Source organism: Podarcis muralis, chromosome 10 (assembly GCF_964188315.1).
Source record: "Podarcis muralis chromosome 10, rPodMur119.hap1.1, whole genome shotgun sequence".
Lineage (NCBI taxonomy): Eukaryota > Metazoa > Chordata > Lepidosauria > Squamata > Lacertidae > Podarcis > Podarcis muralis.
The window spans coordinates 72,499,081-72,521,926 of NC_135664.1; the positions used below are offsets into that span (position 1 = coordinate 72,499,081).

The 22,846-nt window shown below is 50.5% G+C and overlaps 3 protein-coding genes across 10 annotated transcripts in view; 2 read left to right on the forward strand and 1 right to left on the reverse strand.

Annotated features, from left to right (window-relative positions):
- The window catches only part of FLNC (filamin C), a 115,383-nt gene extending 109,462 nt beyond the window's left edge, over positions 1 to 5,921 (forward strand). For all 8 annotated transcript variants that reach the window (XM_077935393.1, XM_077935390.1, XM_077935391.1 and 5 more), the window contains 4 exons: positions 597 to 773; positions 1,861 to 2,079; positions 3,393 to 3,617; positions 4,502 to 5,921. In XM_077935393.1, the coding sequence (XP_077791519.1) occupies positions 597 to 773; positions 1,861 to 2,079; positions 3,393 to 3,617; positions 4,502 to 4,689 (809 nt within the window). In that variant the 3' untranslated portion in view covers positions 4,690 to 5,921. The remainder of the gene's footprint in view (positions 1 to 596; positions 774 to 1,860; positions 2,080 to 3,392; positions 3,618 to 4,501) is intronic.
- A 1,046-nt stretch (positions 5,922 to 6,967) lies between these two features.
- ATP6V1F (ATPase H+ transporting V1 subunit F) lies at positions 6,968 to 13,086 on the reverse strand. The gene is made up of 2 exons (XM_028746776.2): positions 12,879 to 13,086; positions 6,968 to 8,172 (listed from the first exon to the last, which is right to left on the reverse strand). Exons 1-2 carry the CDS (start codon positions 13,034 to 13,036, stop codon positions 7,971 to 7,973), a joined length of 360 nt encoding a protein of 119 aa, XP_028602609.1. The 5' UTR covers positions 13,037 to 13,086; the 3' UTR covers positions 6,968 to 7,970.
- Positions 13,087 to 15,229: 2,143 nt separating this feature from the next.
- SPMIP1 (sperm microtubule inner protein 1) lies at positions 15,230 to 21,029 on the forward strand. Its single transcript, XM_028746775.2, has 2 exons — positions 15,230 to 15,741; positions 20,765 to 21,029. Exons 1-2 carry the CDS (start codon positions 15,279 to 15,281, stop codon positions 20,872 to 20,874), a joined length of 573 nt encoding a protein of 190 aa, XP_028602608.1. The 5' UTR covers positions 15,230 to 15,278; the 3' UTR covers positions 20,875 to 21,029.
- Positions 21,030 to 22,846: the final 1,817 nt, after the last annotated feature.

The following is a 22,846-nucleotide window of genomic DNA, read 5'->3' on the forward strand; positions in this document are numbered from 1 at the left end:
ATGCAATGAGACTAAGGGCACGTTCTAGCATATGTGGTGGACCAGTAAAAGGGTAAAAGTGTATTGGGAAATAATTCATAATGAATCGAAAAAATTGTTTAAAAGGACTTTTCCCAAGAAAACCAGAGTCCTTTTTGTTGGGGATAATTCAGACGGAAATTCCCAGGTGTCAAAAAAGGTTATTTATGTATGCCACTACTGCGGCCCGTGTTTTGTTAGCCCCAAATTGGAAATTGAGTGAAGTCTCAACCAAAAAATAATAGCAGCTTAACCTGATGGAATATGCGCAGATTGCAGACTTAACACAGAATAAGAGAACAAGAAGAAAAGACTGGAAAATGTTTATTGATTATATGGGGGGAAACTGTGTGCACTTGAAAACGCGGGCAGCATTAAGATAAATTCAATGGCGTAAATAAGTTTTGATGGAAGTAATAATGGAAAACTGAATGGTTGAGTTTGTATAAAATATGCAGGGATTTATGTTATGCAAAATGAACCGTGGAAGGAGAAGAGGGGAAGTCATTGATACTACAAGGTTGTTTCAGTGAATACAGTGGTACCTCGGGTTAAGTACTTAATTCGTCCCTCCACAGACAAGTACGCCATTCGCTTCATCCCCCACGAGAATGGCGTCCACTCCATCGACGTCCGGTTCAACGGGAGACACATCCCCGGCAGCCCCTTCAAGATCCGCGTTGGGGAACAGAGTCAGGCCGGAGACCCAGGACTCGTCACAGCCTATGGGCCAGGCCTGGAGGGCGGAACCACAGGTAAGCACCCTGTCCTCCCATCAGGTGCCATCGAGTCCCAGTACGTTTCCGAGCACAATTCAAAGTGTTGGTGCTGACCTTGAAAGCCCTAAACGACCTCAGTCTAGTATACCTGAAGGAGTGTCTCCACCCCCATCATTCAGCCCGGTCGCTGAGGTCCAGCTCCAAGGGCCTTCTGGCGGTTCCCTCCCTGCGAGAAGCCAAGTTACAGGGAACCAGGCCCAGGGCCTTCTCGGTGGTGGCACCCGCCCTGTGGAACGCCCTCCCACCAGATGTCAAAGAGATAAACAACTACCAGACTTTTAGAAGAGATCTGAAGGCAGCCCTGTTTAGGGAAGCTTTTAATGTTTGATGCAGTAAGACCCACAAAGGGGAGGAGATTATTGGGAATCTTGTTTTTATATATAGTATGTTGTGGTGTAATGGGACGCGGGTGGCGCTGTGGGTAAAACTTCAGCGCCTAGGACTTGCCGATCGCATGGTCGGCAGTTCGAATCCCCGTGGCGGGGTGAGCTCCCGTTGTTCAGTCCTAGCGCCTGCCAACCTAGCAGTTCGAAAGCACCCCTGGGTGCAAGTAGATAAATAGGTACCGCTTTATAGCGGGAAGGTAAACGGCGTTTCCGTGTGCTGCGCTGGCTCACCAGATGCAGCTTGTCACGCTGGCCACATGACCCGGAAGTGTCTGCGGACAGCGCTGGCTCCCGGCCTCTAGAGTGGGATGAGCGCACAACCCTAGAGTCTGTCAAGACTGGCCCGTACGGGCAGGGGTACCTTTACCTTTATGTTGTGGTGTGAATGTACATTTTAATATGGAAAATCCAATAAGCAAATAAATCTGAAGGCAGCCCTGTTTAGGGAAGCTTTTAAAATTTGATGAATTATTGTATTTTAATATTTTGCTGGAAGCTGCCCAGAGTGGCTGGGGAAACCCAGCCAGATGGGTGGGGTATAAATAAATTATTATTATTATTATTATTAGGGGGGAAAGAACAATGCAATTATCAGCTGAGGAGGCGCTTCATGGGGGGCTGGCTTTTCTCAATTTCTCCCCACTCCTCAGAGTCACTTAACCCTCCTCCTTTGGCAGGTGTCTCTTCCGAGTTCTTCGTGAAGACGCGGAACACGGGGTCGGGGGCCCTCTCGGTCACCATCGACGGCCCCTCCAAAGTGCAGATGGACTGCCAGGAATACCCCGAGGGCCACAAGGTCACCTACATGCCCATGGCGCCCGGAAACTACCTCATCTCCATCAAGTACGGCGGACCCCAGCACATCGTGGGCAGCCCCTTCAAGGCCAAGGTCACAGGTTGGTACCCTGCGAGGCGGGCCGTCTTACGTATATCCGGCGCTGCGGTGCAGAGATCCCTCCGGCGCCCGTTTCCCAGAGTCGCTGACATTTTTACAGCGCTGCCAGCAGCTTTGCGGGGCTGGAGGAGGCGGGCGAGGGTGGCGAGCTGATGCCGGGAGGCGCCGCGCCCAGCCTCTGCCTCTCCAGAACTTGGCGCCCTGGCACCACTAGCCTCTATGGGTAAGACGTCCCCACTGCTGTGCCAGGTCAAGTAGGTTTCCACAGGGCTTCAAAAGCCAGCCGGACCTGTTTGACCAGCTATGGCAAGGGGGCAAAACGGCCAAGCATCTCACAGGCAACACATTCGGCTCCCAGGGGGTGGCAGGGAGGAGCATGATGGGGTTTTGGTCTGTCTTCTGGAGCCGGCAGATGGGCAGCTTCCCGCTTTTCCTTCGGGGAGGGGTGGTGAGAAAGGGCGCGGGAAACGGCTCTTTTTAGGGAGCAGCAGGAAAGTTGGGTTCTGCAAGCGCACAGGGGGCGGCTGGTACCTCCGTTGGGCTGTGGGGCATCGCAAACCTCGTAGATCTTGAAGGCCTGCATGGGGGTGTCCTTGGTGCCGTCGTAAATCAGGTTGAACTCGCGGCTCTTGTTGAACTCGCGGCTCTCACTATAATCGGGTGCCCTCTTCCCACCTTGGATCAAATCTATGCTTCCAGGTGCTATAAGAAAGCTGCGGAGATAGCGCAGGATAGTGCGCACCCCGGAAATGATCTCTTTCAGCTTCTGCCTTCTGGAAGAAGGTCCAGGGTTATAAAGACTAGGACTAGCCGCCTGAGAAACAGTTTCTATCCAAATGCGATTTTGGTTTTAAACGCAGTGTAAGGTAGTCTCTATGGGAGTATATTGTATTTAATTATGGGGTATCAGAGTGTTTAGGGGACTAACCAGGCTGGGATAGTTGGGATAGCAGGCTTGTTGGTTTTTGAATGTCTGATGCAGCTTTTTTCAATTTCGTTGTTCTGCATGGGACAATGACAATAAAGATCATCGTATCCATGAGTTTCATAAAGCAACAGGCTACCATAGTTTCCCTATTAGCAGCACACCGAAGGATTTACAGGGGTACACCTTCTCACGTTTATTGCGGCCCTCTTGGGCCACCACCACAGAGGCAGAGCCTAGGAGCCACCCATAGCCCACGAGTTTGCTTGATCCGCTCTCGGAGCCCGGTGGCTGTCACCTCCCTCCAGTGGCAGGGAGTTCCAGAGGTCAGCTACGCGAAGGAAGCCAACGGGGTCTCTTCATTCTTGCCTCTCTGTCCCTTTCCCCAGGACCCCGCCTGTCAGGCGGGCACAGCCTCCACGAAACCTCGACGGTGCTGGTGGAGACGGTGACCAGGGCCTCCTCCTCATCGTCATCATCCTCGGTGGGCGGCAGTTACAGCGCCCTGCCCAAATTCTCCTCCGACGCCAGCAAGGTGGTCGCCCGGGGGCCTGGGCTGACCAAAGCCTTTGTCGGACAGAAGAACACTTTCACCGTCGACTGCAGCAAGGCTGGTAAGCGTCAGGAAATCTCTGGAGTGTTGTGGTTGGAACCATGTTTTGTGAGATACCGTATTTTTCGCTCTATAGGATGCATTGGACCATAGGAGGGGGAGAACAGGAAAAAAATTTTTTTTTCTTGTTCTCCCCCTCTAAAACAAGGTGCATTCAAGGTGCGTTCACCCGAAGCCTCCGGAGCGCAGCAGGAGTTCCCGCTGCGCTCTGGAGGCTTCAGGCGGCTACCTTGGAAGCCTGGAGAGTGAGATGGGTCGGTGAGATGGAGACCCCTCTCGCTCTCCAGGCTTCAGTGAAGGCAACCCGAAGCCTCTGGAGCGCGGGGGGAGTTCCCGCTGGGCTCCGGAGGCTTCAGGTTCCTTTCGACCTGCTCTTTGCGGCTGGCGGGGGGAAGCGCTGCTTTCCCCCTCCGCCAGCCCCAAAGAGCAGGTCGGGGAACAGTGCCAAGGCTGCGCGCAGCCTTGCCACTGCCCCCCAAGCTTGTGGGGCTGGCGGTGGGGGGAAGCGCTGCTTTCCCCCACCGCCAGCCTCAAGGATCCCTGAAGCCTTCAGAGCGCAGCGCAAGGTCCCGCTGCGCTCCAAAGGCTTGAGGCTTCGGGGACAGCCTTTGTAGCCTTCGCAGGGCAGCGGGCTGAAGGCACCCCGCTGACCTGGAGAGGCTTTGCGCAGCCAACCCCAAGCTAGAACAGCGAGACGGACTACAGCGTCTCCCTGTTCTGGCTTTGGGCTTAGCTGCGCAGCCTGCATTCGCTCTATAGGACGCACACACATTTCCCCTTAATTTCTGGAGGGGGAAAAGTGCATCCTATAGAGCGAATAATACGGTAGTTTTTAAAGCAATCCCAATTATTCTTACTCTTATTCTTCTTATTATTATTCCGCAGGCACCAACATGCTGATGGTGGGGGTCCACGGCCCTAAGACCCCCTGCGACGAGGTCTACGTCAAGCACATGGGCAACCGTGTCTACAACGTCACATACACCGTCAAGGAGAAGGGTGACTACATCCTCATCGTCAAGTGGGGCGACGAGAGCGTTCCCGGAAGCCCCTACCAAGTCAACGTCCCTTAGGAGGAGGGGGCTGGCACCTATCCCCCCTCGTCCGGGCCCCGCCCTGCGCCCCCCCCATGCCAAAGACTGCCCCCCCTCCCAAAACCCTCCCCACGTTGCCCCAGGGCGGGGCCGGCACCACGAGGAACCTCGGGACAATTCCTTTCGCCTGTTTGGGGGCGCTTTATTTTTTTTGCCTTTTTAACTATTTCTCCCGGCTGTGAAGGTGTTTGTGGGGGGGGGAACGGGGGGAGGAAGGGCAAGGGGTGTGCACCGTTGTAGCTGGGAAAGGGTGGGGTTCACAATGGGGAGGGGGTAAAGGGGGGGAGGAAACCGGAAGTCGCAGAGGAGGAAGTGTCAGAAGTTGGTGTTCACTGGGTAGGGGGCGTGTGACGGAGCGCACCCCGACGGTGGACCCACGAGGTTCTGCCCAAAAAAGTGGGTTGCGAGAGGGGTGAGGAAGGCAGAGCTTGGCAGGTTATGGGCCCAGATTTTTCACACTGCAGGTGCCGGGGCATCTGTCTCCCAGCGCCGCTGAACGAATCTCACCTTTTCGAAGATGTGGAGAGGCAGCCCAGAAAAGGAAGCAGGGGGAGCAGAACGCAGGGCTGTTTAGAAGACTTCTGCTGGGACCAGGTGGACTGGGGTCATCCGTGACCCCCCAAACTACAGGAGCAGCTGCCCCGTCAAGTGGCGATGGCTTGTGGGGCAGGCGAGAGAGAGCGAAGGCTGGGTGGGGTTCAGTCTCCCAGGAAGGTCCGCCATGTGACCCCCTGCTCGTTGGACGGGGGTTTATGCAGCAGACCTTCTCAGCTGACCGCGGCCAAAGTTTTGGGGTTTCCCCCCACCCCAGAGTAGACCCGTTGAGGGTTTTCCGTGCCTTGTCCTCCCACCCCGTCCGCAAACTGGTTTGCTGTCGCTGGGAATGGGGGCAGCCCAAGCCAGAGAGAGAGAGAGAGAGAGAGAGAGAGAGAGAGAGAGAGAGGAAAGCCTTTTTATATAGAAGACGACGAAGAAAGGGGGCGGGAAAGAAAAATAATGATAATAAAGAAATTTTAGGGAAACGGGATGATAAGAATCCTGGCCCACACGGGCGGGACGGTTTGTAACTGACAGCCCCTCGAGGGAGGGGCTTTTTTATAGCAATGTGTTTGTGGTTGCATGTTTCCTATGGTGGGCGGTGGGAGACTCAGAGCATCAGAACCCAGCCTGCGCCCCCCCCCCCAGGCAATAAAGATGACTTGCTTTTAAAATGCAGTGGTGTGGCCTGTTTTTCTGTGTGCGTTTGCTGGTGAAAATCCTGCAGAGAATATCCAGATTCCTTTTTCTTTTGGTGGACGCCTGTAAGGGCTTGCAAGGGCTCACTGGTACAGCCCAATCTCCCGTTACCAAAGAACAGTCCCGGTTCAGACATAACCCTAAACCGTGGTTGTTTAACAGACACCAAGAACAGACCCTACAAGAGCAAAATCTGGGACGATGATGAACAACATTTTCAGATGCGAACAATCACAAGAGGGAAGGAGACAATCAGCAAGAGAGTTTTAGGGAAAACGGGAAGCCGCTCTTATTGCCCTGGGATCAGCATAAAACAAATTAAGCTGCAATTAGGGATAGGAGAAGTGTGATTGCAAACCTTAATATCTTTATAATCATGAATTATAAAGGTAAAGGTACCCCTGACCATTAGGTCCAGTTGCAGACAACTCTGTGGTTGCGGCACTCATATTGCTCTATAGGCCGAGGGAGCTGGTGTTTGTCCGCAGACAGCTTCCGGGTCATGTGGCCAGCATGACTAAGCCGCTTCTGGTGAACGAGAGTAGCCCATAGATCAAAACCATAAGGGGAGGGAAACATAAGGGTCAGACTGAGTCCAAACCAAAGGCCAGGCGGAACAGCTCTGTCTTGCAGGCCCTGCAGAAAGATGTCAAATCCCGCAGGGCCCTAGTTTCTTGTGACAGAGCGTTCCACCAAGTCGGGGCCAGTGCTGAAAAGGCCCTGGCCCTAGTTGAGACCAGTCTAACCACGTTGCGACCTGGGACCTCCAAAGTGTTGTCATTTGTGGACCTTAAGGTCCTCCATGGGGCAGACCAGGAGAGGCAGTAAAGGAAAAAAAAGGCAGAGAGCTTGCTGTTGCTGACGGGCCTGCTGCCAGCTCAGCAGACGTGGGGCAACTGAGTTCGAGAACTTCCTCATTTCAGTTTCAGGGAAAGAATGACCCACGCAGTCGAAGCTGAAAATAATTCCTGGCTCTGGACAGGAGACAGGGATGAGGAAAAAATACCCGTGGAAAAAAGGATAGTGATTCACAGACAGTTTTTATTGAGTCCACTCCAAGTGTTGGTTCTTCCCCTCAATTTAACAGGTTCATTCACAAGGAATCACAAAAATAATAACTACGATTAGCTATTATTAAAGATCACATATATATTATATTCAGAACAAAACAAACAGCACAAGTCGTAAATGTGGAAAAGCACAGAAGAATACGGCTGGGTGTCGATTTTCTCTCGGAGGCTCACCCCAGGCAGGACTTTTGCAAGAAACAAGCAGTATTCAGTGGAGAGTATGTGTGCAAATTGAGGGCTACAGAGAGGTCTGATGGAGGACGTCAGAATGAAAGCGGCAGAAATTATTCCCAGCACGACACCACCTCTGACGAGGTATCGTGACGTTTTCTCCTGCATGCATCCTCAAGATGCAAATTGCAGAGAATTGCACGTTCTGCCTTTCAGTTTAATTAAAGATCACTGGTTTGCACTTCACAAATAGGTGTGTGTGTGTGTGTGTGTGTGTGTGTGTGTGTGTGTGTAGATTTGGGCTGTAAGTGTATTGCTGCATCAACAACCAGGGATCAGGACTTTAGTCCTGAAGGACACGGAAATGTCGGGCCCTCAAAAGATCCCAAATCATTCTGCTGAGAAATATATCTTGGGACCCCCTTTCGTGGGGTGGAAGAAAGGGCCACAGTAGTATATGGAGAGGCTCCCTGGTCAATTACGGCACCAGAGGGAACTCTATTACAGCTCCAGTTATGCTGGGAGGCGAGGGAGGTAGTGGCAGAACTCCTATTGCAGCAGAAAGTGCGACATTAGCTCCCCGCTGTCCCCACCCTCCCAGCTCCCAAAATACAGCAGACACACTAGAGAGCTAGAAATTCCAAACAGTGGGAATGTGGGGGACCACAGAGAGAACCCCTGGGCAGAGAGAGGAAGGGTCTGAATGGCAGTAAATGTGCCGGAGCAACAGGAGAGGAGGGGAAAGCTCTTGATGGAAGAGGTGATGCTGGAGGAGCAGCCGGTCTACCGCAGGTCCTCGGCGGAGAACATTCCCTTGGCGCGGCGCAAGATCGAGTCCTTGGAGGCATCGTAAGGGTGCTCCTTCGAGGGGATTTCCAGCACCGCCGGGATGGACTTGGTGTGGGCGTCGATGGCGTGCCGGATCATCTCCGCAATGTACTGGTTGATGAGGACGATGCCAATGTCGTCGCGGCACAAGAAGCTCCTGGGGGCAGGGAAGGGCAGAGCAGAAGTAATTTCGTTGTCCCCGAGAGGGGGCAATGACAATAAAGATATTATTATTATTATTATTATTATTATTATTATTATTATAAAGAGGGTCACTGCTGGCCTGCCCCAAAGGGGTGTCCCTAGTACTCTCTGGGGACTGGGAGACAGCTTCCAGGCCGGCTGGGTGACTGGTACCTGGAGCCGGTTGCAACAGCAGACAAGGGGCAAACGTTGTCCCATTTATATCTCAAAGCGTTGCATCACGGCTAACAGATTGAGGTCGAATCCTGACAAGACAGAAGTACTGTTTTGGGGAGTAAGGGGGCGGGTGGATAAAGAGGACTCCCTGGTCCTGAATGGGGCAACTGTGACCCTGAAGGACCAGGTGCGCAGCCTGGGAGTCATTTTTGACTCACAGCTGTCCATGGAGTCGCAGGTCAGTTCTGTGTCCAGGGCAGCTGTTTACCAGCTCCATCTGGTGTGCAGGATGAGACCCTATCTGCCCACAGACTGTCTCGCCAGAGTGGTGCATGCTCTGGTTATCTCCCACTTGGACTACTGCAATGCGCTCTACATGGGGCTACCTTTGAAGGTGACTCAGAAACTGCAGAATGCAGCAGCTAGACTGGTGACTGGGAGTGGCTGCCGATACCACATAACACTGGTCCTGAGAGACCTGCATTGGCTCCCAGTATGTTTCTGAGCACAATTCAAAGGGTTGGTGCTGACCTTGAAAGCCCTAAACGGCCTCGGCCCAGGATACACCCCCATCGTTATGCCCAGACGCTGAGGTCCAGTTCAGAGGCCTTCTGGCAGTTCCCTCCCTGTGAGAAGCGAGGTTACAGGGAACCAGGCAGAGGACCTTCTCGGCAGTGGCACCCGCCCTGTGGAACACCCTCCCATCAGATGTCAAGGAAATAAACAACTATCTGACTTTTAGAAGACATCTGAAGGCAGGCCTGTTTAGGAAAGCTTTTAATATTTGATGAATTATTGTATTTCAATATTTTGCTGGAAGCCACCCAGAGTGGCTGGGGAAACGCAGCCAGATGAGTGGGGTATAAATAATAAATTATTATTTTATTATTATTGTGAAATCTGCAATAATAACAACAACAACTTCAGGGGGTTAGAGGACCATCAGGCTCCATTCCAACTCTACGATTCCACAAGACCAGCGCAGAAGCCACGCTGGATTGAAGGAGGGACAATCTCAGAAGTGGACCCTGCTCCATTGCAAGTTCAGGGACCGAGAGGGTGGCAGGCAGGGAGATTATGGGCTGTGAAGTGCAGTACCAACACAACTCCTGCTTGCATGCGCTAAAACTCCCATCTTCCTAGCAACTGGCTGGGGCTGATGAGAGATTGAGTCCTTGCTACGCAGATACAGTTGTCACAATACACAAAGCGCAACAGGCTGAATGATAATAACTGTGAAAAATTTTACTGGTTATTTCCTATCATAAAGGTCTATTCCAGTACAGTGGTGCCCCGCAAGACGAATGCCTCGCAAGACGGAAAACCCGCTAGACGAAAGGGTTTTCCGTTTCGGAGGCGCTTCGCAAGACGAATTTCCCTATGGGCTTGCTTCGCAAGACGAAAACGTCTTGCGAGTCTCGCCATTTCCCCCCCCCCGCTCCCCCCCCTTTTTCTAAGCCGCTAATAGCCTTTTAACAGCTTAGCCGCTAAGCCTTTAATAGCCGCTAAGCTGCTAAATCGCTAATAGCGCTAATCCACTTAGCCGCTAATGGGGTTGCTTCGCAAGACGAAAAAACCGCTAGACGAAGAGAATTGCAGAACGGATTATTTTCGTCATGCGAGACACCACTGTATGTGCAACATATACAGTTCATATGTATGGTGTATAACCTATGAGGCTAATTCCAATATTATTACATTTCTTCTTATCTTTTCTTACTGCTACTTCTTGTTGGCAGGCATATTTACACACCACACATTCAGTAAGGCTTCCCTGCTTCGTATGCACCGGCCAAGGTTGGATAAATTGCCTGCCACAGAGCCACCAGCCTCCCGGGTCAGCAAAGGGCACATCCAACAGAAGGATCCGCTGCAAGGAGCTTCCTCAAGGTCACAGAAGAAGAGGCAGGTCCTTTGTTGGGTGCCAAGGAGCAGAGAGGGCTGGTGGAGGGCGGCTGCGGCCGGATCCGAAGGGCCTGGCTGGGACAGGGTGCTTGTGTGTAAACAGAGCACTGCCTGAACCCAGCTTCTTCCGGAAAGGGGTGGGGGGAGAGAGAAAGCCACCCATTCCCTTTGCTGTACAGCAACTCCCAAGCGACTGCTCACAGAGTTAAAAACTGGCAGTGATCTACCCCCCTTTTTGGGGTGCAGGGCAAAGTGGTTGAGCTTTTTTTAGGGGAGCCAATGATCTACCACAGACGTCCAGTGATCTACCATTAGATCATGATCCACCTGTCCACAAAAGGCGGCCATTCAAGATCAACAGGAAGATTGCAGCCAAGGGCTTAGAATTGCAGGGTTGGGACATAAATATTCGATTTTTAAGAGGGGCTATTCGAGAATGAGTTATTAACAGTGTCTGGCCTTTCAGGCTTCCTTCATGTGAATAGGAGTTCGCTTTTTGAATAATAAGAATTATGTGTCATGAGGTGGGGGGATTCAGGATTTTAGAGATGCTTAGGTGGGCATGGTCAAAAAAGGTTTTGAACCACTAGTCCAATGCAGGAATCACAGACTTCAGGAGGCAACGTTGTTCTGCAATGACTGCAACGAAAGCTGTGGAAAGTACCACGAAATTGCAGTGGAGTGTAAATATGGTCGGCTTTTGTTGGGTTGCACTCAGCGGCCTGGATTCATATGCCATCCCTAAACTACGCTTGGCATCAGCCTAAGGCATGGGTAGGCAAACTAAGGTCCCGGGGGCTGGATCCGGCCCAATTGCCTTCTAAATTTGGCCTGTGGACGGTCCGGGAATCAGTGTGTTTTTACAAGAGTAGAATGTGTCCTTTTATTTCAAATGCATCTCTGGGTTATTTGTGGGGCGTAGGAAGTCGTTCATTTTTCTCCCAAAATATAGACCGGCCCCCCACAAGGTCTGAGGGACAGTGGACCGGCCCCCTGCTGAAAAAGTTTGCTGACCCCTGCCTGAAGATAAGGTAAAGGTAAAGGACCCCTGGACGGTTAAGTCTAGTCCAAGGAGAACATGGGGTTGCAGTGCTCATTTTGCTTTCAGGCCGAGGGAGCCGGTGTTTGTCCACAGAGTTTCCCGGGTCATGTGGCCAGCAAAACTAAACTGCTTCTGGCGCAATGGGACACCATGACGGAAACCAGAGCGCATGGAAACGCCGTTTACCTTCCCGTCAGAGTGGTACCTATTTATCTACTTGCACTTTGATGTGCTTTCAAACTGCTAGTTGGGCAAGAGCAGGGACTGAGCAACGGGAGCACACCCTGTCGCGGGGCTTCGAACTCCTGACCTTCTGATCGGCAAGCCCAAGAGGCTCAGTGGTTTAACCCACAGCGCCACCCGTGCCCCTAGGGTGCACAAGCTCTAGGGCCCAGGACCCCCCCTCCCCACGGTCCGTTTCCCCTTCTGCTTTGGGAAGGGCCACTGCTGCGTGGCAGAGCATCTGAAATGTAAGAAACAGGAAACAGACAAGGGCAGAAACAAGCCACATTTATGAGAACCAGACCCTTGGTTCGAATCTCACCAGCTGGCCAAGCAAGGTCACTGGGGGTGACCTTGCCGGGCCACCTATGCATCTCTCAGTGCAGCCTACCTTGCAGGGCTGTTGTTGGGGGGGATGAGATGGGGGGTGGGGAGCCACGTAAATGCCCCTATGGGGCTCCTCGGAGGAGAGGGAAAAGGCAGCGAACGTCAATAAAATTCAGAGAAGGAGAACAAGCGGATAATGGAGCTTGTTAAACACACACACACACACACACACACACACACACACACACACACATCTGTTCTTGCAGATTTGCATATACAGTGGTACCTCGGGTTAAGTACTTAATTCGTCCCAGAGATCCGTTCTTAACCTGAAGCTGTTCTTAACCTGAAGCACCACTTTAGCTAATGGGGCCTCCCGCTGCCACCGCTGTGTGATTTCTGTTCTCATCCTGAAGCAAAGTTCTTAACCTGAAGCACTATTTCTGGGTTAGCGGAGTGTGTAACCTGAAGCGTCTGTAACCCGAGGTACCACTGTATACACACACACACACACACACACATCTGTTCTTGCAGATTTGCATATACTTTGGTACCTCGGGTTAAGTACTTAATTTGTTCCGGAGGTCCGTTCTTAACCTGGAATTGTTCTTAACCTGAAGCACCACTTTAGCTAATGGGGCCTCCCGCTGCTGCCGCGCAATTTCTGTCCTCATCCTGCAGCAAAGTTCTTAAGCCGAGGTACTATCTCTGGGTTAGTGGAGTCTGTAACCTGAAGCGTATGTAACCCGAGGTACCACTGTGTGTGTGTGTATATATATATATATATATACACATACATACACACACATAATCTGTTATTGCAGATTTGCATACACGCACACACACATATATACACGCGCGCGTGCACACACACACACACACACACACAGAGGACCCCCCCCGTGCCCGCAGAATGGTCTCTCCCGAGGACCCCCCCCGGTCCCTGGGGGCCCTTGGTCTCTCCCGCGCCGTCTCCCCGGCAACCGCCCCCCCCCCGCGGCCCTCACCGGAAAGCGTCCTCGATCTCGGCCAGCGCCGTCTCCTTCTCCACCACCAGGAAGTTGGGGCGGCGGTGCTTGTCGAGCTCGCCGACGCCGCCCAGCAGGAACCCGGTCACGGTGTCCTCGTCGCCCAGCACCGCGATCAGCTTCCCCCGGCCGGCCATGGCTGCGGACTGACGAGGACGAGGAGCGCGCTTCCGCGAAGAATGGCCCCGCGCAGCCGCCGTAAGGGGATTTTATACGCAGGCGAGCGGGCGGGGGGGGGGGGGACCGCGGGGAGGGGCGGCGCAGGCGCGGTGCTCGCGGGGGCGGTGCCCTCCTGCGGCGCTTGCGTGGTGGCGGGTGGAGAAGCCTTACGGAGAAAGGGCGGAAGGGCAGCCTCTTCCACAGAGGTAAGAAAAATACAGAGTGACACATGGGTTGTTTTTACTCCGGGTTAACTAGACGCCTTTTTGATTTCTTTTCCTTGATTTGGCCGGACTGTTTGGGGAATGAGTTTTTTTCGCATCTTCAGAGCAAAGAACTAATTGCAGCCTTTCTCCTCTTAAGTGCTTTTTTCCTTTACAAAAATTATGTTTAGGGGTACTCTCATTTTTGACTCAAGAAAACCACCATTTTGTAAAAACAAAAAAAATTCCTTCCAGTAGCACCTTAAAGACCAACAAAGTTAGTTCTTGGTATGAGCTTTCGTGTGCATGCACACTTCTTCAGATACACTCACCATTTTGTAGTTCAATTTGGGGAAAATACAGTAAATGGGCAAAAGAACAGACATTTACAAAATGTTTACGGGTATGTCCGTATATAAAGGTCCGTATAGTAAAAGCTATGGTTTTCCCAGTAGTGATGTATGGAAGTGAGAGCTGGACCATCAAGAAGGCTGATCGCCGAAGAATGGATGCTTTTGAATTATGGTGCTGGAGAAGACTCTTGAGAGTCCCATGGACTGCAAGAAGATCAAACCTCTCCATTCTGAAGGAAATCAGCCCTGAGTGCTCACTGGAAGGACAGATCCTGAAGCTGAGGCTCCAAGACTTTGGCCACCTCATGAGAAGAGAAGACTCCCTGGAAAAGTCCCTGATGTTGGGAAAGATGGAGGGCACAAGGAGAAGGGGACGACAGAGGACAAGATGGTTGGATAGTGTTCTTGAAGCTACCAGCATGAGTTTGACCAAACTGCGGGAGGCAGTGGAAGACAGGAGTGCCTGGCGTGCTCTGGTCCAGGGGGTCACGAAGAGTCGGACACGACTAAATGACTAAAGGACAACAACAACATGTGTACCGCTGCATCCCCCCAGAAAAAAAAGCACTGCTCCACTTCATCATTTTAGGGCTCCCATGCGTCCGGAATTTCCCGGGTTCGCTGGTTAGAAATAACATCTAAGCGGATTTTTCAAAAATAGGCTTAAATGTCTGAGGAAATTCGAGTCTAGGGCAACCCATGTCAGATGTGTTTGTTTGTTTGTTTTTGGGTTGAGATTTTCCTTAAAAGTAGCTCAAAAGCTTCAAATATATATATATAAAGCTCAACAACTTTTGTGTCCAGACTTTCACTTTTTGCAATATGACAACCTTCAAAATTAAGGACTGCACATCTTGGTACAGAGTTATATGTAAAGATTCTATGCTCTGAATTTCCTTCACTCTGATGTATCACCAGGATCAAATCTTGTTGAATTAATTCACTACATAGTTTTAAATGGGTTTTGAATAAATTTGCAACTGATCGTCAATGTTTTGAATTTCATTGAGTTTTTATCCTCCTTAGTATGTCTTCTAAACCGCTATTCTGAACAATACTCTTAAGAATGTCAGAAGGTCCCACAAATAACAACACTTTGGAGGTCCCAGGTCGCAAGGTGGTTAGACCACCGTCCCTCAGACCATGTGGGGGGCCGGACTATATTTTGAAAAATATAGTGAATGAATGAATTCCTATGCCCCACAGATAACCCAGAAATGCATTTTAAATAAAAGCACACCTTCTACTCATGTAAAAAACACCAGGCAGGCCCCACAAATAACCCAGAGATGCATTTGAAATAAAAGGACACATTCTACTCATGTAAAAACATGCTGATTCCAAGAGCATCCGTGGGCCGGATTGAGAAGGCGATTGGGCTGGATCCGGCCCCTGGGCCTTGGTTTGCCTACCCCTGAGTTAGGCTATCCCTGTCCAGATAGCGGCATAGCTGGGCCACCGCTCAGGGTCCCTTTGCCCCCCACCAATGCCTTTTTCAGGAGGCTGGGGAGACCCATGACATCACAAGGGGCTGCTTGAAGCATCTGTGAGGCGCTGCCTACCCCAAGAAGGTCTCCCCAGGGACGCCCAGCCCTGGCACCCTGACTCTGGCTTGTGGCATCGAGGACAGTCCTGGGCGCTGCCCACAGGTCCTTTAGCCAGCCATGGCGCGGCCACTGAACATGGACACCCTACAGCAGAACTTCTGGAAGGAAGAGTACAACAAAGAGCTCGTGACGCGCTACCGCTGGCACCAGAAGTACGGCGCCATCGTGAAGGCCAAGCAGCAGGCACAGAGGGAGCGTCGGAAGAAGGCCATGGACAACACCTTACGGCTCCCCTCCGTCAAGCCAGCCCCACTGGACGTAACCCCCCAGCGCCCCATTCCGCCTTTCACGGCAGCCCCCGCAGGGCTGGCGCGGGAACGAGACCTGACCGGGGTGGACGCCGCGATCCTGGAGATGGAAATGAGGCCTGCGCCTCGGGAGTTGCGCAACCTCCTGTACCAGGGCATCTCGCACGAGGACGAAGGGCGCAAGCGCTACCTGAAGCTGCGCCTGCTCGTGAACCCGGAGGACAAATATACCTTTCCTGTCACCACCAACTTCAACTATGGCTGGCAGATGGGTGAGTGGGAGCGAGGGGGTGCGGGAGGGGTGCCGCTAAAAGGTAAAAGGTGAAGGGACCCCTGGCCATTAGGTCCAGTCGTGGACGACTCTGGGGTTGCAGCGTTCGTCTCGCTTTACTGGCCGAGGGAGCCAGCGTTTGTCCACTTTTGCAGACAGTTTTTCTGGGTCATGTGGCCAGCATGACTAAGCCGCTTCTGGCAAACCAGAGCAGCGCACGGAAACACCGTTTACCTTCCCGCCAGAGTGGCACCTATTTATCTACTTGCACTTTGATGTGCTTTCGAACTGCTAGGTTGGCAGAATTGGAACAGAGCAATTGGAGCTCACCCCATTGCGGGGATTTGAACTGCCAACCTTCTGATCGGCAAGCCCAAGAGGCTCTGTGGTTTAACCCACAGCGCCAACTGAGGGGGTGCAGGAGGGGTGCTGCTAAAAGGTAAAAGGTAAAGGGACCCCTGACCGTTAGGTCCAGTCACGGACGACTCTGGGGTTGCGGCGCTCATCTTGCTTTGCTGGCCGAGGGAGCCGGTGTTTGTCCGCTTCCACAGACAGTTTTTCCAGGTCATGGGGCCAGCCTGACTAAGCCGCTTCTGGTGAACCAGAGCAGTGCACAGAAACGCTGTTTACCTTTCCACCGGAGTGGTACCTATTTATCTACTTGCACTGGTGTGCTTTCGAACTGCTAGGTTGGCAGGAGCAGGGACCGAGCAACGGGAGCTCACCCTGTCATGTGGATTCGAACCGCCGACCTTCCGATCGGCAAGCCCTAGGCTCTGTGGTTTAACCCACAGTGCCAACCGAGGGGGTGCGGGAGGGCTGCTGCTGCTGCTTTCGGATAAATTAAATGTCGGGGGGTAAACCCCACCCTGCACAATTGATCCCATGATGTGGCAAACGCCCATTTGAAAGGCAATGTCCATAAGCTTTGGGGGGTCGACCCCCTGAAATATTTCATCGAGGGGGCCGAAGGGACCTTGGCGCATAGGACTCGGCTCTGTTATATGACCAAACAGGTTCTTTTATCTGTTGTTTAACATATATGAGACGCCATGTACCCTAGGAAAGCGCAACCAGTCTGAAAAGGCTTCTTATATACTCTTCCTGCTGCTCTTCTGAGTCTTGTCACCTCTTGCTCCTTGGCATGTTCTTGGCGGTCCTTCGTCCTTGAAAAAAGCACACCAAGAACGCTGGCCAGTATAAGTGTCAGTAGTGGGAGTGGTCCCTACTCGCAAATCAATAGTCAATTGTAACAAAAACTAATCCATTCGAAAGTACCGTATGTATTCTGACAAGGATTACTAACTCAGATGGAGATTACAAACTCAAACTCATAAGGATATGTATAACACAATCATTCGTTACAGCATTAGAGATAAGAGTTTGTGAGTAGAGATAAGTTCATGTTAGTCCATAGTCAGATTTGACGTGAAGGTCTTAGTTTCAATCATTAAGCAGAAGTCAGAAGTCAAATTATGGATCAGAAATCAGGACAGGGGTCTGTTTCAATGTATTCACCTTCATCAGCTGGAAGTGTCAAACATTACACGAAAATACATTTAAATTCTAAATTATTATAACTTAAGATAATTTAGAATTTAGATGTTTTATAACTTATTTTCTCTAATGCTGTAATGAATTATTGACCATTGATTTGCGAGTAGGGACCCCTCCCACTGCTGAAACTTATATTGGCCAGAGTTCTTGGTGTGCTTTTTTCTTGGTATATTTAATAACAAAAGGTCCTTTGTCCTTGGCCTGTTCTTGGCAAATCACAACACTCATTGCTCGGAACTAGTGCTGAGTAGCTTTTGGCATGTTTCAACACTCACTGTTTGCAACTAGTGTAGTATAGTCAGTCTTTATACTTCCTTGCGTGTAGCGTTCACTTGGCCAGAACACGCACATTCCATTGGCTCTTTGACCAACACAGTTCGTTATTAGTTCATCAACAGCATCCGTTTTGTGTTGGTGGTCTCCAATCATTTTAGGTCCATTCAAACCATATCATTCCTTACAGCTGCTAGGAGAGGAAGGGAGTCCTGGGTCCCCGTCCCCCCCCCCCCCCGGAAAAGGCTGGTGGGCGGGAATCGGATTTGGATTGCGCAGCAATGTCAGGTTGCTATTCTGGGCTCCCTCCACAGAAATCTTGGGGTCTTAGAGGACCACAAGCTGAACATGAGTCCACAGCGTGATGCAGCAGCAAAAAAGGCCAGTGCTATTCTAGAGAACCTGGAGAACCAGGTTCCAGAGAACCTGGCAGGGCGGACGGGAAAGGGCAGAAGAACATCGGGAGAGCAGTTGGCTACAGCTGGGTTTGGCCAAAGCGGGACCGATCCATAGGGACAAATGCCAGCTTCTGCAGTTAGGCTGGAAGAACCAGATGCACAAATATAGGATGGGGGACACCTGGCTCACTAGCAGTACACGAGAAAAAGATCTAGAGGTCTTGGTGGACCACAAACTGAACATGAGCCAACAGTGTGATGCAGCAGCAAAAAAGGCCAATGCTGTTCTCGGCTGTTCTCCGCCTCTTCCCACTCTGTGGAGTCAAAACATATACCATCAGGTGAAAGACAACAATCCCATGACTGCAGTCACGGAGGAGGAATTCTAACAGACCATGCTCTGCCTACACAGCTTCTGAACTGCTGGACACTGCAGGAAGGGAGAGTTGCTCTTGTGCTCAAATCCTGCTTGCAGGTTTCCCTTTGGGGGGGCATCTCGTTGGCCCCTGTGGGAGCTGGGTGTTAGAATTCCTGCTCCATGATTGCAGTCATGGGATTGTTGTCTATCACATGACGGTATATGTTTTGACTCCACAGAGTGGGAAGTGACGGAGACAGGATGTTTGTGTTACTGTGTTCTGTGAAGTGGGACTATTGTCCTTTGTTCTTTCTCTTTGCTTTCTGATGCTAGAGAGAGAGAGGGAGCCATCTTGCAGTGCTCCGTGTGTGTTTGTATGTAAATAAAGTAGATTAGCCAAAATGCTGAGTTGCTGAGGTCTGTCACGAAAAGCTGCAAAGACTCTGCGGATTCCTAAGTGTGCCGATGTCTGTTGGCATCGGTCGATGTGATGTTCGGAAGTGAAGAAAGCTTTTGAAGCTCCCAAACGATCGACCAGGAGGGAGGGAACATGTCAGTCGGGCATGTGTCTCTGCCAGGGTCCTACTCGAGTGTAGGCTGAACTCCTGACACTGGGTGCTGAGATGTTAAAATTAGCAATTCTCCAAAAGCCTGAAGCTTTTCTTCTGGGGATATTGGGGACAACGTACCAAAAAATATGATCAAACTATTTATGTACGCAACAACAGCCGCCAGAATCCTATAGACACAGAATTGGCGGGAAGAAGAAGACCAGACTAAAGAGGAATGTCATGCAAAACTAATAGGCTCTGCAGAATTGGCGGACGCCGGAAAGGAGAAATCAAAACGGCAAACTCTGCGTTGAAGAGTGGAAACCTTTCTCAGAATATCTGGGAAAGAACCATAACCAAGTGAAATCGTGGGCAGGATTTGAATTATGAGCAGCGGATTGAAAATGACAAGAGATGCGTTAGAGGAAATACGTATTAGATTTAGTTTGGCAGGACTTACGGCGGCAAATGAAACATTTTAAATGCGTTGCAAAGTGCAATACACGAATGTGACATCGGATGGCAGCGGCGAGCTATGCCAAATTTAATGTATTTTTCGAAACGTGGTTTTTTTAAAAGCATTTTTGCAGCATTTTTTTTTTTAAAAAAAATATGGGTGTAGATTCCACCATACAGTGCAGCAGAACAAGGGGGGGGGGCATAGAAAGATACCCCAGAGGTAAGGGCGGAAAGTTGTTTTATATTGGAAGGGGGATGTAAATTCATCATCAATCTTTATTACGGTCCAGAGACCCAACAAATCGTTACAAAGCAATGCACAATTCAGACAGCCTACCTCCAGGTTAAACAAGCATTTTGTTCAGAATATAGGGATCATTGGTTCTTGCAACCACCGATAAAAACTTCGCCACTGCTAATGTTCTGGAGTTTGTCCGGTCTTCCAATAGGAACCTGACATAGTGAGCCTCTGATTTTCCCAGGAAAGGTACCAGCAAGGGTAATATCAGTTCAGCCCTGGCTTGCTCATATTTCGCACAGTTCAGTAAAATATGTTTTATGGAATCGATGTCTTGAGCACACGAGCATACTGCAATTAAGATCAGTTGTAATAAACAATTTATCACTAGATTCCTCCCTGACGGCTTACGAAAATCTCATTGAGTCCTTGCAGGATGTGGTCTCTGTCAACGTAAACTGAGCCGGCAAGCCACGCACTGCTAAAGGGCACTGTTGGTTTGACCAAGAGTGCCGCAAAAAGAAGGAAGCCTTGTTGTTGTTTAGTCATTTAGTCGTGTCCGACTCTTCGTGACCCCATGGACCAGAGCACGCCAGGCACTCCTGTCTTCCACTGCCTCCCGCAGTTTGGTCAAAGTCATGCTGGTCGCTTTGAGAACACTATCCAGCCATCTCGTCCTCTGTCCTTCTCCTTGTGCCCTCCATCTTTCCCAACATCAGGGTCTTTTCCAGGGAGTCTTCTCTTCTCAGGAGGTGGCCAAAGTCTTGGAGCCTCAGCTTCAGGATCTGTCCTTCCAGTGAGCCCTCAGGGCTGATTTCCTTCAGAATGGAGAGGTGTGATCTTCTTGCAGTCCATGAGACTCTCAAGAGTCTCCTCCAGCACCAGAATTCAAAAGCATCCATTCTTCGGCGATCAGCCTTCTTTATGGTCCAGCTCTCACTTCCATACATCACTACTGGGAAAACTGGGAAGGAAGCCTTAAGGAACGCTTATTTGGCTTATAGAAATGCTGGATGTAAATTGTATTTGAAGCTAAGTTGCTAAAGTTTTCAATTATTATTATTATTATTATTATTATTATTATTATTATTATTATTATTATTAGACACTAGAGTAGGTGGGCCACTCTCTGGCCTGATCCTGCAGGTGGCTCTGCTGTTCATCACCTTGACCCTTTTGTGTCTCCCCAGGGAAGCTGGCCACCAGCCACGTCGCCCCCACCCCCAAGTGCCGCATCGACAGCTTCTTCCGCAAGAACGGCGCCTTCTCCCTGCTCCACCCGCGCGACGTGGCCCTCTGAGCGAGACCCGCCTGCTCCCCCGGCTTCGCGCTTGCAAACAAAGCTCTACATGTTTTATCACTCCAGTCTCCTTCTCTGGTGCCTTCCTTTGATTTCCTTCCTTGACTTCCAAACACCTGGAGAATGGGCAGGGCCAAGGGCCACCTTGATTGATATGGCTGGGGGAGGAGCCTATGGGGTTCTGGGGCGGGGCAGAGGGCGGAGCCTGTGGGTTCCGTGGGAAGAGGGCGGAGCCAAGTGCAGCTTGTGGAAGAGCAATTGTTCATTTCAGCCTGAGCGCAAGATACCAGATTTATTCGACAGAAGAGCTTAAGATCAAACCCAGAGGGTTTTGTTTTGTTTTTTTTAAAAAAAAAGCCAGATTGGGTGTTAGAGTTGCCAACTGCTGAGGATCTTTAAAACCATAGATGCCGGTGTTGAGGGCTGGTTGGGTACGATCCATTCTTTTCATTGTAACAACAACAGCAACAGCAACAACAAACAACCATTTTATTTCTTATACCCTGCCCATCTGGCTGGGTTTCCCCACCCATTGTAGGATGAACACTTTTTTAAAATGTATTTATTCCATAAAATTTACATGCCGCTTGATTGTTAACAAGGAAAAAAAAGGCTCAAAACAAGGTGAAACAATAAAATTAATGCACAGGTGTTATACGAAAAAACCTGCTCCCTTTCCCTTCGCAGGCATGTCCAAAGTCTGTTTTGGGGGCCTAATCTCACCCGCAAATCGGTTTAATCTGGCCCCTGTGGCAGTATATCTCCTGGGGTAAAAGCCTAACAACAACTTCAAACCTAAAAAGGTCAACAACTTTGGTCGGCCCTCACAGCCCTTCACTTCAACAAATCTGGCCTTCTTTGAAAAAAGTTTGGACACCATAGCATGGGGTATCCAAGAGCCCGTATAGAGTCCTTATGCTGGTTTTCTATCGGTAGACGGGAATAACAGAGACCAACCAGAGTATATTTGAGAAGGAAAGCAGCTAGTAAGCCTGATCTTTATTAATCTGTTGAAACAGGGTCCTCCTCTCACCGCACACAGGAACCCTGAACAACAGTGCGCAGGTCCTTATATAGACTTTTGAAATTGCCCACCCTGTAGCCCAAGATCACCCCCCGAAACATCATAAATACATCATAGAAGGATTCAGGTAGGTAGCCGTGATGGTCTGCAGAATCCTTCCCCCCAAAATTTAAAAATTGTTCAGTAGCATCTTGTTGTTGTTTAGTCGTTTAGTTGTGTCCGACTCTTACTGACCCCCTGGACCAGAGCACGCCAGGCACTTCTGTCTTCCACTGCCTCCCGCAGTTTGGTCAAATTCATGCTGGTAGCTTCGAGAACACTGTCCCACCACCTCGTCCTCTGTCGTCCCCTTCTCCTTGTGTCCTCCATCTTTCCCAACATCAGGGTCTTTTCCAGGGAGTCTTCTCTTCTCATGAGGTGGCCAAAGTATTGGAGCCTCAGCTTCAGGATCTGTCCTTCCAGGGAGCACTCAGGGCTGATTTCCTTCAGAATGGAGAGGTTTGATCTTCTTGTAGTCCATGGGACTCTCAAGAGTCTCCTCCATCACCATAATTCAAAAGCATCCATTCTTTGGTGATCAGCCTTCTTTATGGTCCAGCTCTCACTTCCATACATCACTACTGGGAAAACCAAGGCTTTAACTATACGGACCTTTGTTGGCAAGGTGAAGTTGTTCTGGGTATAACAGAACATGCACATGAAATCTTATATCCAGAACAACTTAGTTGGTCCCTAAGGTGATACTGGCCAATTTTTTAGTTTTTTCTTTTTAATCATAGAAGGAGGTGGTCTCCAGCAAAAATCCTGTTTGCCGGGATACCTGATAATGATCACTGATTGCATTGCCTGGGCAGCCTGCCCATCCTTTTGTGATGGTTAATATTTTAGTTCCTGAATCCACAGGCTCACCCTATCCATAGGCAAATACGCCCTTAAGACAGGATTTGT